This window comes from Coccinella septempunctata, chromosome 5, assembly GCF_907165205.1.
Source record: "Coccinella septempunctata chromosome 5, icCocSept1.1, whole genome shotgun sequence".
Classification (NCBI taxonomy): domain Eukaryota; kingdom Metazoa; phylum Arthropoda; class Insecta; order Coleoptera; family Coccinellidae; genus Coccinella; species Coccinella septempunctata.
This window is the reverse complement of record NC_058193.1, coordinates 4,040,905-4,053,584: the sequence shown is the minus strand read 5'-3', so window position 1 is coordinate 4,053,584 and position 12,680 is coordinate 4,040,905. Positions and strand designations below refer to the sequence as shown.

General features: G+C 35.1%; 1 protein-coding gene across 1 annotated transcript in view; it reads left to right on the top strand.

Moving 5' to 3' along the window:
• LOC123312827 (nose resistant to fluoxetine protein 6-like) overlaps positions 1 to 12,680 on the top strand; it is a 73,188-nt gene that overhangs the window by 46,532 nt on the left and 13,976 nt on the right. Inside the window, exons 6-8 of the mRNA XM_044897342.1 lie at positions 2,758 to 2,927; positions 3,019 to 3,181; positions 5,340 to 5,524. Of these exons, the coding sequence (XP_044753277.1) occupies positions 2,758 to 2,927; positions 3,019 to 3,181; positions 5,340 to 5,524 (518 nt within the window). The remainder of the gene's footprint in view (positions 1 to 2,757; positions 2,928 to 3,018; positions 3,182 to 5,339; positions 5,525 to 12,680) is intronic.

Sequence of the window (12,680 nt, the reverse complement as noted above, 5' to 3'; positions counted from 1 at the left end):
CACTACAGCTTTTAAACCAGGGGAGATAGACAAAATCTGTTACCCCATTCTCTTAGAAACTAACAAGAGTGGTACTCATTTTTGGCCACCTTTTTTTGTTTTCGAGTTATAAGCGAAAATTGGCAAAATGGCGATTTCGAAATAAATTTATATCTCCGCTAATACTGATGATAGAGCTCTGAAATTAAAACATTATACAGGCACTTTTTCAAGTAGAATCCAGTGGCGTGCTTGCCTTTTCAGCAGGATTTTTAATTACGAAGATATGACCCAAAGTTATGTTTTTTTAAATGGAATAACCATAGAAATATTGCGAAAAAGGTTTTTGGCTATTTTCTATTATTTATATTGATACAAACCATATGATGTTACATATTTTTGAAATCAGTAAAAATTAAGCTTTCAAAAAATTGCACAGAAATTTAGTGTTCCAATTTGAAAAAACATAACTTTGGGTCATATCTTCGTTATTAAAAATCCTGCTAAAAAGGCAAGCACGCCACTGGATTCTACATGAAAAAGTGCCTGTATAATGTTTTAATTTCAGACCTCTATCATCAGTATTACCGGAGATATAAATTTATTTCGAAATCGCCATTTTTCCAATTTTCGCTAATAACTCGAAAACAAAAGGAGGTGTCCAAAAATGAGTACTACTCTTGTTAGTTTCTCAGAAAAAGAGAACGAGAATGGGGTATCAGATTCTGTCTATCTCCCCTGGTTCAAAAGCTGTAGTGCTAAAACATCGAAATTTCCCCACCCTGTACATAGAGGTGATCATAAGAGTTGTCTTAAAAAATGATTAAACTGATTCTAATAAAAAGGAATATCATGATTAGACAATAAATCAGTAATCAATATTATTGAGATGGACTTGAGACGTTTCAATCCTGGTGCTGCATACCCATTTTCATGTGAGAAGATCTAGAGAAGTCTGAAAATCTATATTAATTACGAAATATAATAAAATATATATTTCTGCGAAAGCAATTGATCGATTTGTCTTGAGTGGACGTTTCAGTTGAGCGGTGCTAGCAAGGATTATGAATCTATTTCAAGATTCTGAAATATCTTGCACGTGGACTCATTTCATCAAAATTATCATGAAAATGGTGAAATTAATAGTTTTGAGTAGTCTGAGTGTACTTTACCTTATGAGAAGAACAATTTAGCACCAGGATTGAGCGAGAAGACTTGAAAAATGAGATTAACAAAAAGAGGTGGACTTAAACGAGGTGATAAAAATCAAAAATTATAACAGCGAGAAGTGAATTCTACAGTGTTAACAAAGAGAATCCTTTAAGAAGATGCGTAAATGTGTAGTTTTTCACTTCTGAAAAACACGGAAAGTGAGGCCGCTGCGTCGTTCAACCAGCGCACCGCAGGATCGGGGTACCATACAAGGCCACCGGAGCTGGTCAGGAGCGTAGACTAGAGAGAGGTCGGAGGGGGGCTTCGCTCAAATTTTAACAATCCTTTACATGACTTTATCTCAGGATTTGTGACATGTTATCACAGGTGGGATATAGAGTTGAACAGCTCTAATACTATAGAGTTCCAAAATTTTTTTTGAGGGTTGTTCCCTAAAATGTAATCAGGCAAGTCCCTGTTGTACCCTTTCACCATTGCTATCTCTGATGTTGCGATTCTACGGATCTACGGACTCTATCTCTATTGAAGTGTCAGGCATCTGACCTCTTCCACACAATATGAAATCTTCTTCGGTTATGTCAGAACCGATATCCCGAAGCATACCCATAAATGTAACCATACGTGCAGCGATGAAGACCTTATATTTATCTTTGGGGAAAGTGTGTTTTTCAGCAAACCAATTGGCCTGATAGTGTGTAATAAATGAAATGCCGACTCTTCTACGACCCTTGCGACATAGATTTTTTATTTCTGTGTTGGCTCTGTAGAACGTTCGGTGGAGGAGTTTACCTATGTTCATGGGATTAAGAATTCTTGTACATTCTCTTATTGGCTACAATTTGACTCGAAATATAAAAATTAGTGACCTAGCCGGTTTTTCCCTGTACCCTTTATATGAATCAAAAATGTGAGAATGTAAAAAGTATTATAAAAAACCAGCTTTCGTTCCACCCAGAATGAAATGAATTACTTCTAATTTTACGAAATTAAATCTTGTGAAAAATTTCATATGAACTCACCTACAAGTAAAAAAAATAATCAAATTGCAAAATATTCAATTCACCAATAAACAAACTTCATTAATTCATAGCGTAGATCGATTTTGCCGATAAGTGTAAAACAGAAAACTGTATTGACAGTACCTACGTTTTCAGTGTCATCTCATTGTCAAATGTGGCAAACACAGACCAAAAGGTGGTTAGTTTTTAGTACATGAGATTTGAGGGCGTTTCCTATGTTTTCCCTTTATAATCTTTGGATACCACTTTAATTATTATCGGAATCTTCAAAAATTCCTTATTTAACTAAGAAATGTGGAGCTTTCTGCGCAGAATTTAGTATACTGTGTATGCGAAAATAGCTATAGGTTCATTTCTTGTTCATTGAAATTCAAAAGAAAACCCTTTTCCATATAAATCTCCCAGGTTCCTTTCAATTCCCGAGTGAAAGTGAATCAAGGCAGCAGTTGGCATTGGATTCAACACAAAAGGAATTTAAATTTTGTCTAGAACAAATTGAATAAAAAAAAAAATTTTACAACTTTTTTTGTCGAAATTCACTGCGTATCAAAATGTTATTTTGCTAGACTAATATTTTTCTTTTTAGTGGATACAAAGCTATTCAAGTATGATAATTCTTGGTGCAACCGTTTCAGTGGATTCATTCTTCACGATAGGTGGAATATTGAGTGTCTATACTTTGCTGAGATCACAAGATCCTGGCTTGAAATCTAATATCAGAAATATACCTCTGCTATATCTACATCGATACCTGAGGTAAATTGGTAACTTTGGTCTAAATAATAGTATTGATAATATCATCCATCATAAATGAAAATATACGAGTTCATTTATCAAAATTTTGCAGACTGACACCGGCTTTTGCTATCATTATTTATATTAGTTGGTCTGGATTAGTACCATATTTTGCCGACGGACCTATGTGGCATATTGTTAAGACGAATGGAGTACCTTGCGAGCGATCGTGGTGGGCAGCCCTGCTTTATATTCAGAACTATCGTAGTGAGGAGGTGAGTAAATAATTTAAATTTTTTCATTAGATAATACAATAATTATGTAAAATTAGGAAGATTCAAAACAACGAATACTTTAATTGAAATGAGAGTTCAAATAAACTATTTCGTATCTCCCCGCGAATAGAGTGGTTGTGAAAAATTGATTAACAGTTTTAATACGCAGGGGCTTTTTTCCATTGACATAAAAATTTCTTTATTCCCTCTCCATTTCGAAATTATGTCTGAAACAAAAAAACAGAAAACGAGAGAGAAGAAGTAAATAATATAACCTTCATCAAACTGATACAAAGATTTGACGATAACTAATTGAAAAATTATTCATCATTGGTACATCTTCACACTACTACTTCTAGTAGTAGTGTGAAGAACAACATTTCTTCGTCAAAAATTCTGTATTGACTTAGTGAAGGATCACTCTCGTCGTCAGAAATCCCCTCAATATTGAAACTGATAATAGTCTAATATCTTGCTTTTGACCAGGAGGGTCTTTGGACAAGTCGTCCAAGTGATGATTACCCAGTCAACCAGTAACAGTTACAGGGAAGTTGTTGGGAATTACCACTGTGGAAATCCAAAGTTATTAAATCTCAAGTTATTACCCTGAACATCACATAGTAGCTGTAAATTTTTTTATTTTTTAGTTTTAATTTTTGAATACTCCTTATTCGCCTTTAATATTTGTAAAAAACATCTTTCAATAATTTGTGCCTTCTTTCCATTTCAGTGAAAGGCAAAGTACCTTAAATAATAATTTCAAGTTCTCCCAATGATTCAAATCAATTTCAAGTTGGATTTTGAAGGGTGTAAAAGTTGTTCGACCTCAATCACCTAAGTTCATATGAAGTACTTATGTTGAAAATTGGACGTTACAAAGAAAATGGGCAGGAACTAGTAGACCAAGAAATGAGAATGATATACCTAGTCTTATTTCCATATTTTGTCCATTTAAATACTTATTATATAACTACTTACCTTTTAACCCAGATAGCACAGAGACATCTTAAAGAAGTGTTACGTGCTAAACTGAATTTCAATCGAATTCTCAGATAAAATGACATAGAAAACAATTTTCAGGGGTACAGCTCGCGGCTTAGCTGCAGTGGTGAAGGGTGTAGGTTAAAAAAAAATTAAAGGAATTTATTTTGAGGGCGCAGGTGGTTTTCGAGAATATTGAATCCCCTGCAAATTTATGATTCAAAGCACCAAAGTATCTGATCTAAACAGAATTTAACTGAAAACACGGGAAATTCAGTGATATATTGATTTAATGCACAAAACTCTTCTACTTGAATTACTACCAGATACCTTTTACAGTGCCTGAAGAGCTTGATTGTTATGAGTGCCGGCATTCATTTACAAATAGTGAACACAATAAAGTTTTATGTTTTGTTAGGGAAAATAAATTATGGTACTCATCCAATGGTAGTTCGTTGGGTGCTTTTCAATTTTGTGTTGGGGGAGGACTTGCAGTACAGGGAGGTTTCCTTTGGTCAGGAAGCAGAACTATTTTTTTGTTCAACGAGATACCAATCCTTTAGTGATCTCTAATAACCCAGATGAAGATGGAGTCGAAAACGTAGATGGAAATATAAAGCCTACAAAATTATCAAAAATTTTAGTCTGATTCACGATTTCATTCTTTCATTTACCTTAGATGTTGGCGGCTTTAGATAGATGTATTGAACGAGCATTCGAATCCCGTATACGACGAAAATTTTACGATTTTTCTTCGAATATTTCAATTCCAAGAATATAGTGAAAACTCTTTCACAAAAAGGAAACAGTAATCCGACCTATTGTCGTGCAAAAATATAATTTCCATAGTTTGTCTCTCTTTTTGGTGACTCGCCTACGTTCAATATTTGTATGAATCAAATTTCCAACTCATGTTAATTTTATCTGCGGCAAAAAAACTCCCGTGTATTGTGGTAAATCTAACTTAAAAACAACCTCATCATTACGTACCTGCCAAAATTTGTAACAGAAGTCTTAAAGTCGTCTGTATAGTTCATAATTGATGACTGACATTACATATAGTTGACTTTAGTAAAAGTATATTTTGAGTATGAAAAAAATAGCTCAATATCATTAAATATTTCGAGTAGTATTCAGGATGGTCAATTGAGTGAAAATTAATTTATAATGTTTACAGTGTGTTGGACAGAGCTGGTACCTTTCAGTTGATATGCAACTCTTCATATTGTCACCACTAATTTGGATTCCTTTACGCAAGTGGCCTGAATTGACTTTGAAAGTAATGTATGGACTGGTACTTCTGGGAATAGTCATTCCGTTTGGAATTGCATTCTATTATGAACTTCCCGCAACAATTATTGGGTTCGTTCCTTCTCCTTTATTTTGAGCTATTGTTTATTTGCCGGGAGTTCCAGAATAATATCATTATCCTCAAGACGGTCACTCATTATACATGTAAAAATGAAGTTGAATTAAACCCAATTTTTATCGATATTATGTAGACATGATGAGTCTCATTGAAATTTATGGTGGGTTGAATATCGTATTATATACGATATATAATGAGCGGCCGTCTTGAGCATAAGCATTATGCTCAATCAATCAATCAATCCATTATCCTGGAACTACTCGCAAATGTTTTAGTGTTTCAAATTATAAAAGCGAAATCGTGTATTTTTGCATAAACATAATATAAAAGCATTTTGAATATTTTGAATATTCTGAATATGTTCCGAATCATCTTTACATCATATAGAACACCCTGTATATTACCCACAAAAACCACAGTATATTTCATTAAGTATCATTCAGATCACTAGTTTTTCCTGAAACATCTCGTTGTTTACGAGTACCTACATTTCGTCAGAAGTAAATGAACGAATTTTTTCATTCAAAACATCAAAACAAGACCCACGAGAAGTTCCACTATTGGACACCCTCTATGACGGGTCATATTTTTTTTGCCAAGCTGCGGCAACATGTTGTTCCACAGTAGATATTCGACGTTTCTACTTTCAGAATTGTTTTTCAGGAAGAGGTAAAAGGTCGATCTTCTTCAAATTCGAACGGTTTCACAAGTTTTATATTTGGATCCGGCCTGAAAAAAACGATTCTTCATTTCGAATGTATCCGGTATCGTCTGTGTGGGTTGCTATATCCGCAAAGTTAGAAAAACTCTCTTAATTATTTTTATATCACAATTTTTTTCATTTCTTCTGTTTTCTGTTAGTTGCAGAAATTGCTAGATAAAATGATTTTAGTCCGATAGCTGGTAGCGAAAACAACAACTTCAAGATCTATCAGAGGTTTGTATTGGCACTTTGGTTATACGTTTAAATATGAACTTGAACTCGCCTGTCTGCTGGGTGTAAGCCGTCGCTCACTTAGATAAAAATAATTGAAAAATTATAAAAATCGCTCAAAACTACCCATCCATTGAAAATGGTCGCTGCAATATGTCAAAAAAAACAATAAACATCCCCACATGTTGCCACTTTTTTTTTCAAACATTCAATTAGTCTCGCAACAAAGAAAAAACGGTTGAAATTTCAACAAAAAAATTACAAATTCTAGTTTATGAAAATAGGTTGACGAGAAATAATTAATGAAGAAAAGTTTGTAGTAGAATTGATTGGACTATTTTTATCATTCTGGCTCATGCTGTTCAACATTTTGTCAAGCGTTACCCAGTCATTTCTACTTGTTTTTAGCAGAAAATGTATTCTTTCCAAATTGAAGTGTGGCCGATAGTTTTTTATCATAACTCGTTTGTACCTATATTATATAGACATCGAAGGCAACTTTTATCTCTTACGTTTTCATATTTCTTTCAGTGTTGCATCCGCAACAAAAATAAAGCTAGTAGCCTGTGACGAAGTCGATGGTTTTTTTTTGAAATATTTTTTGTCTATTTCAGAAGAGCAACAATTCCCATCGGCAAAAGCTCATGCTTTCAATTCAGTATAAATTGTTGGTAATTTATATGAAACATTAATTTTGGTGATAATTGGGTAGTTTTGAGCGATCTTTTATAATTTTTAAAAAGACTGCTCACGCCGGGCAGATAGGTGGTTTCAAGTTTACATTCTAGAGTAAAACCGGAGTTTCAACTCAAAAAATCTTTGGTTACCTATGAGATAGCTATTTTTGGTGCCATCTTTCGGACTATTCGTTCTGAATCCGATTGGTTATGTGACTGAGCAAAACATAAGCACTACGCATTATCCATGGCCAAATGACGAAATTTCTTGCTGAAGTGATAGTTTGCAGTAAGATGTCTAACGGCCGTTTTCAATAACCTATCCAAGATAAGGATAGATCGCTATCTCCAGTTTGCCTATCTATCCTTGTAGTTATCTATCTATGGTTTGCATTTCACAATTATGGTTTGACGTTGTCTATCTCAAGGCAAGGATAGATAGGAATCTATTCAGCTCAGACCACAGAACACTAATATAAGACCTCACATCATTAATTCATTTCTAGCGTTTGAGATACTGGAGTGTATTAGAAACCAGAAAGTGTAAATATTTTTAGATTATGTATAAAAGGTTAATCGTTTGTGTATGACTACATACCCGTATGCACCGTTTCATTAAAGGAGCTTAATTCCTTAATGTCTTTTTTCCCATAGAGATTCTATGCTTAAACGTCTTTCAATGAAAGGTGAATACGGCAATAAATACATCACAATAATTGTTGGTCGAGATTCTCAACCACGCAATACTTGAAAATGAATTCCTCAACCGTAAGTACAAATGAAAGCGCCGTTGTTATCGATATTCATTTTTCATTAATTTCAAGTTCTGAAGGAAATGATTTTTTCAGCCTAAATCAAAACCAATTACTAAAGAAGAGGCCATGCGTTTGGTAGAATTTGTAGCAGCTGATGGGGTTATTACCAGCAGAGCTATTAGTGCTACCAACAATAAATTGAAAGAGGAGAGTTGGAGAAGATTGTCCGAATCCTTCAACTCTTCGGTTTCAATTTTCCCACATTGCGCCCTCAAATATGGATTAATTAAATCCAATAATTCACTCACAGCACCTTTGCTCAGTTGAATTCTACATGTGAACTCGTAATCATTCAAAATAATCATGTTATCAGCTCGTGCTTCATGAACTTTTTGTATTATGGTCTCTTCCGATTCACTTTCTTCATCAAACTCATCAATCATCTCTAATAATTCCATGTCGCTGTCGTCGTTACTCAAATAATCCATTTTTCAAAGTTAATTACAATTCAATTGTCAAGGAAACAGCACTGAAATGCACCCTGATAACAATTTCCAACTCTTATCTCTACCCCTTATTGCTCGAACTCGACAGATGAAAAAACTGAACTATCGGAGATACTTTTTTCAATCGAGGTTTACTTCAAATTTTTTTGAAACGCAGGTAGGCGCATATATAATGAAAGTTCCTATCTCTGGTTGTCTATCTAACCTCATTTCAGAGGAAGGGATAGATCGCTGGGGCCAGTAAGAATCGCTATCTGCAGATAGAATATTGAAACGTAAACAAGCACAAAAGGACAGATTGGTCTATCCCTAGTATCTATCTATCCACCGTTTCGATGGATAGATAGGTTATTGAAAACGGCCGTAACACTCTGGTGTATTCACTGATTCGATTTTGTTTTAAATTTCGTGGGGATATAGGATCATCAGTTTCGTTTTTCCCACTGTAGGTAGCGCTGTTTAGAATTTGACAGAACATTGTCAATTGATATTTTAAAATAATTTGAATATTTTTCTACGACTTATACGAATATGTAGTATTTATAAACGATTATTGTTGTGTGAATTTGTATAACTTCGAGAAAGGGTATAGAACATTCATTTATTCAACATGTCGTTCAGTAAGTTCAGTTTTCTGTATGTACAATCAAGAACTACAGCTAATAATTCGGTGTTGTTGGAATTTGAGGCGGAACCAAATCCGATGAACGAACATTCGGGACGGATATAGCTAAGTTTTATGGCAACTTCAGCAATATTTCGAAGAAACTGTATTGGAAATACGTAATGTGAATTGTGAGCATGTATTGAGAATCAAAAATGCATAAATCCGTTCGAGTCTATTCTTAAAATATTCTTCCTGAGTAGATATAGTGAAAATTTCCTTTCCGTCAACTGAAGATATATTGGATATTTGTCCAATCAATTTTGTTTTATTAAAATCATATTGAATTACCCCATTCACGAATTCAAGTTGTCAAACGGAAATTATCTTGAAGAAGAACAGTAAATACTCCTTCGAACCCTTAGATAGTGTTGAAATATTGACAGATTTGTTTTTACAACGAAAATTGAACTGTAAATCACAAATAATCCTTAACAGCTGACAAAATGGGCCAGTTCATTTTTTTCACTCGTTGATCAATATTCGATATCAATGCAGAACAAAATAAAACGAGAGAGTATCATTGTACTTCCTTTGGTAGAACAAGGATAGAATGAAACAAATGACATGGTGGCGCCGCCACGAAACTGATCCCATATCCCCGATTTTCTGAAATGTTGATGCTTGCAAAAAGTGACAAGTGCACACACTAGTGTTTTAGACATCTTAGTTTGCAGCTTGCAAGAAATTGTGAAGATTTCCGTGGTAGACCCGTGTTCAAAAATCTGGGTGTTGAGATTTTTGGCAATTACTTAAAAGTGGACTGTTACCAAATGATTGAGTTGGAGATGGTAAAATAAAATCTTTATTGTCTGTCAAACACGTCACAGAATAAATAGACACTCGCATGAAGTAAAATTATATACAACATCTAAACAGAGTGAACCTATTTACAATTATTGAGAAGTTATTGAGAGAATTTGAGAGTAATGTTTCAATGAGAAAATCAACGTTGTATTTGCTTGAGTGAAAGAGCAGGTTGAGTGAATTTCATGTATCGTGTAACAAGATCAATTATTATGTGTTTGATAAGAATTGAGATAGATTTACATCAAAACGTGTTTATGTATTTTGAGTTGCATAATAATTGAGCTTGATAGTTATGAATTGATGTGAGTGTTATCATGCAAGCACAACGTTTACAGTGATAGAGTTTACGATTTCATAAACTGTCTCGCTATCAGAAAAACAGAAGGTTGCAGTGACAACTTGAGAAGTTAGAGATATGTAATGTAGTGAGACAGGTGTAATAAGACAGAATGAGAGAGATGATTACCAACGCTTACAGGAATAGCAAATCTATTAGAAAAGCAGAAGGTGTTTTATGAGAGTACATAAATTGAGGTGAGTTGTGTTACAAATGTAATGTAGAGAAATGAAATATTGTAAACGTAGAAAGAATTAATGAATAGTATTCATAATTGAGATGGAACAAGAAGAGCAGTTCATAACGTTAGAGAAAAGAAATAAGGCATCATAATTTTCAGGTAATAGAGTCATGAGAAAGTTTATAATAAATTATACTTATTGAGTTGAAATCAGGTTGGACCTCCTCGAGCGTTATCACAAACCAGTCTGTCCAAGAGAGTTGATTGAGTGTATTCCATTATTCAGAGTTCTGAGTGTAGTGAGATGGATGTCGATCTGGTCTATGAGAAGCCTTCGAAGTGTCCAACTTGAGCGTAGAGGTACCTGAAACTTAAGAGGCCTGAGAAGTCTGATCGTAAGAGGTGTAAAGTTAATCTGAGGTGACATGTATACAAAATGAGAGTGAATACAAGTATATAAGCTTCTAATAGAGTGGTGTGAAATGTGAACTTGGTGCTAAAATCAGAGAAATTAAAATGTGAGTGGTTTTCGAGATGATGTGATTTTAAGCGAATGGAATATCGATGCATTTTGAGGAGGTTGAAGCAGTTAGGTACATTGAGCACGTGGTTGATTGAGAGATTTGGAGAAAATTGAGAAAATATGCATGCAATTATGATATAGAGGTGTAGAGCAGAATATTTCAAATGTAATTGTGAGAAAATGCATAGCGATGGAGTGAATGTTGAGAGGAAAATAATATAGAATGATAAGCTAACGTGACACATGCAAAAAATGATTACATTTTTTGTTGAGTGAAAAAAGTACTGTACCTTTTGAGATGTTAATCGATTGATTATTATAATATAAAATAATATTATTAGATTAGAGCAGACTGAGAAAGTTGAGAGTGCACTAAAAAATCACGTTTAGAATTCACACCAAGTTCCAATTCACTTGAGCGAACGAAGAATCTAAAGAGAATGAATTGAATTGAGCAGATTCAACAGGTTCCACCGGTTTTTTTTGAACAGCTGATTGACAGCGATTTAAAGGTTACGTTCACAGAAGCATAAAACGATAAACGCAGTCACTGAGTTGATAGAGTTGTGCACCGAGCTGATAGAGTTGGGTTAAAAATTACTCCAATTTTTAACAACCCGAATTTCATTACGAATGTTCACACAGAACGCCATTTGTTTAGGCTTCGTTCCGAAGTGGCACTCGCCCACCGAATTGATTAGGAATGCAGCTCTCACCTTCATCTTATCAAATAACTACTGAAAGAAAGGCTGTGTAACAGAGTACCTAGTCTCTCATCTTCTGCTAATAGTATATTTATATTTTAGAACTAGATGGCTTCCATATTCATCCTCGTATAGTGATCATTCGTCATGGAAATATATTCTCGTCTATATAATATGAGGTGCCCATTGCTCTACGCATGTCTGCCAGGACCGACTTATCCGTTCGATTCGGTGTTCTCTCGTGTTCGAATGCTTCTTTGGTTGTTTCTATTTAGAACTTACTTCTCCGCAATCGCACTATGTTCTATAAATATGACATTATATATGTCAAACAGATGTCAGCCTGGAGAATGAAACTCTAGAGCAGGTCGAGCAGTTCAAATACTTGGGAAGCTTCATAAATACTAGGGCTAACCTAGACACGGAAATACAAAACCGTATCAATTCGGCATCACGGGCATTCTGGAAGCTAAAGGACAGAGTGTTTCAAAATCACGACCTCAAGCGGAAGACCAAGACAGCTGTTTACAAAGCAGTGGTCCTCCCAACGCTTCTTTACGGAAGCGGAAGCTGGACGCCCTACAGGCGACATATTAAACATCTTGAACAAACGCAACAACGTCATCTAAGACAGATAATGCACATCAGATGGTTCCACAAAGTTTCGAATGCAGAAGTCTTGCAACGCGCGAGTTGTACAACAATAGAGACTCAAGTAAAGAGAGCACGACTCAGATGGAGCGGCCACATTCTGAGGATGCAAGACACAAGACTGCCCAAAATAGCTCTATATGGCGAATTCACTGAGGGAGCCCGGAAACCAGAAGGCCAGTATAATCGGTTAAAGGATGCACTACATCAATCCCTAAAATCAGTTAATGCCAATCATAACTGGGAACGACTAGCGTTAGGCAGGTCACAGTGGAGGTCTTTGGTACACAGTTATAATGGAGACTCGAAAAGGATACAGCGGCGGCCAGATCTGGTTGGTGACTATCCATGCCCGGAGTGTGGTAGGATCTGTAGGTCACGGTTGGGTCTCTACAGTCACAGGAGAG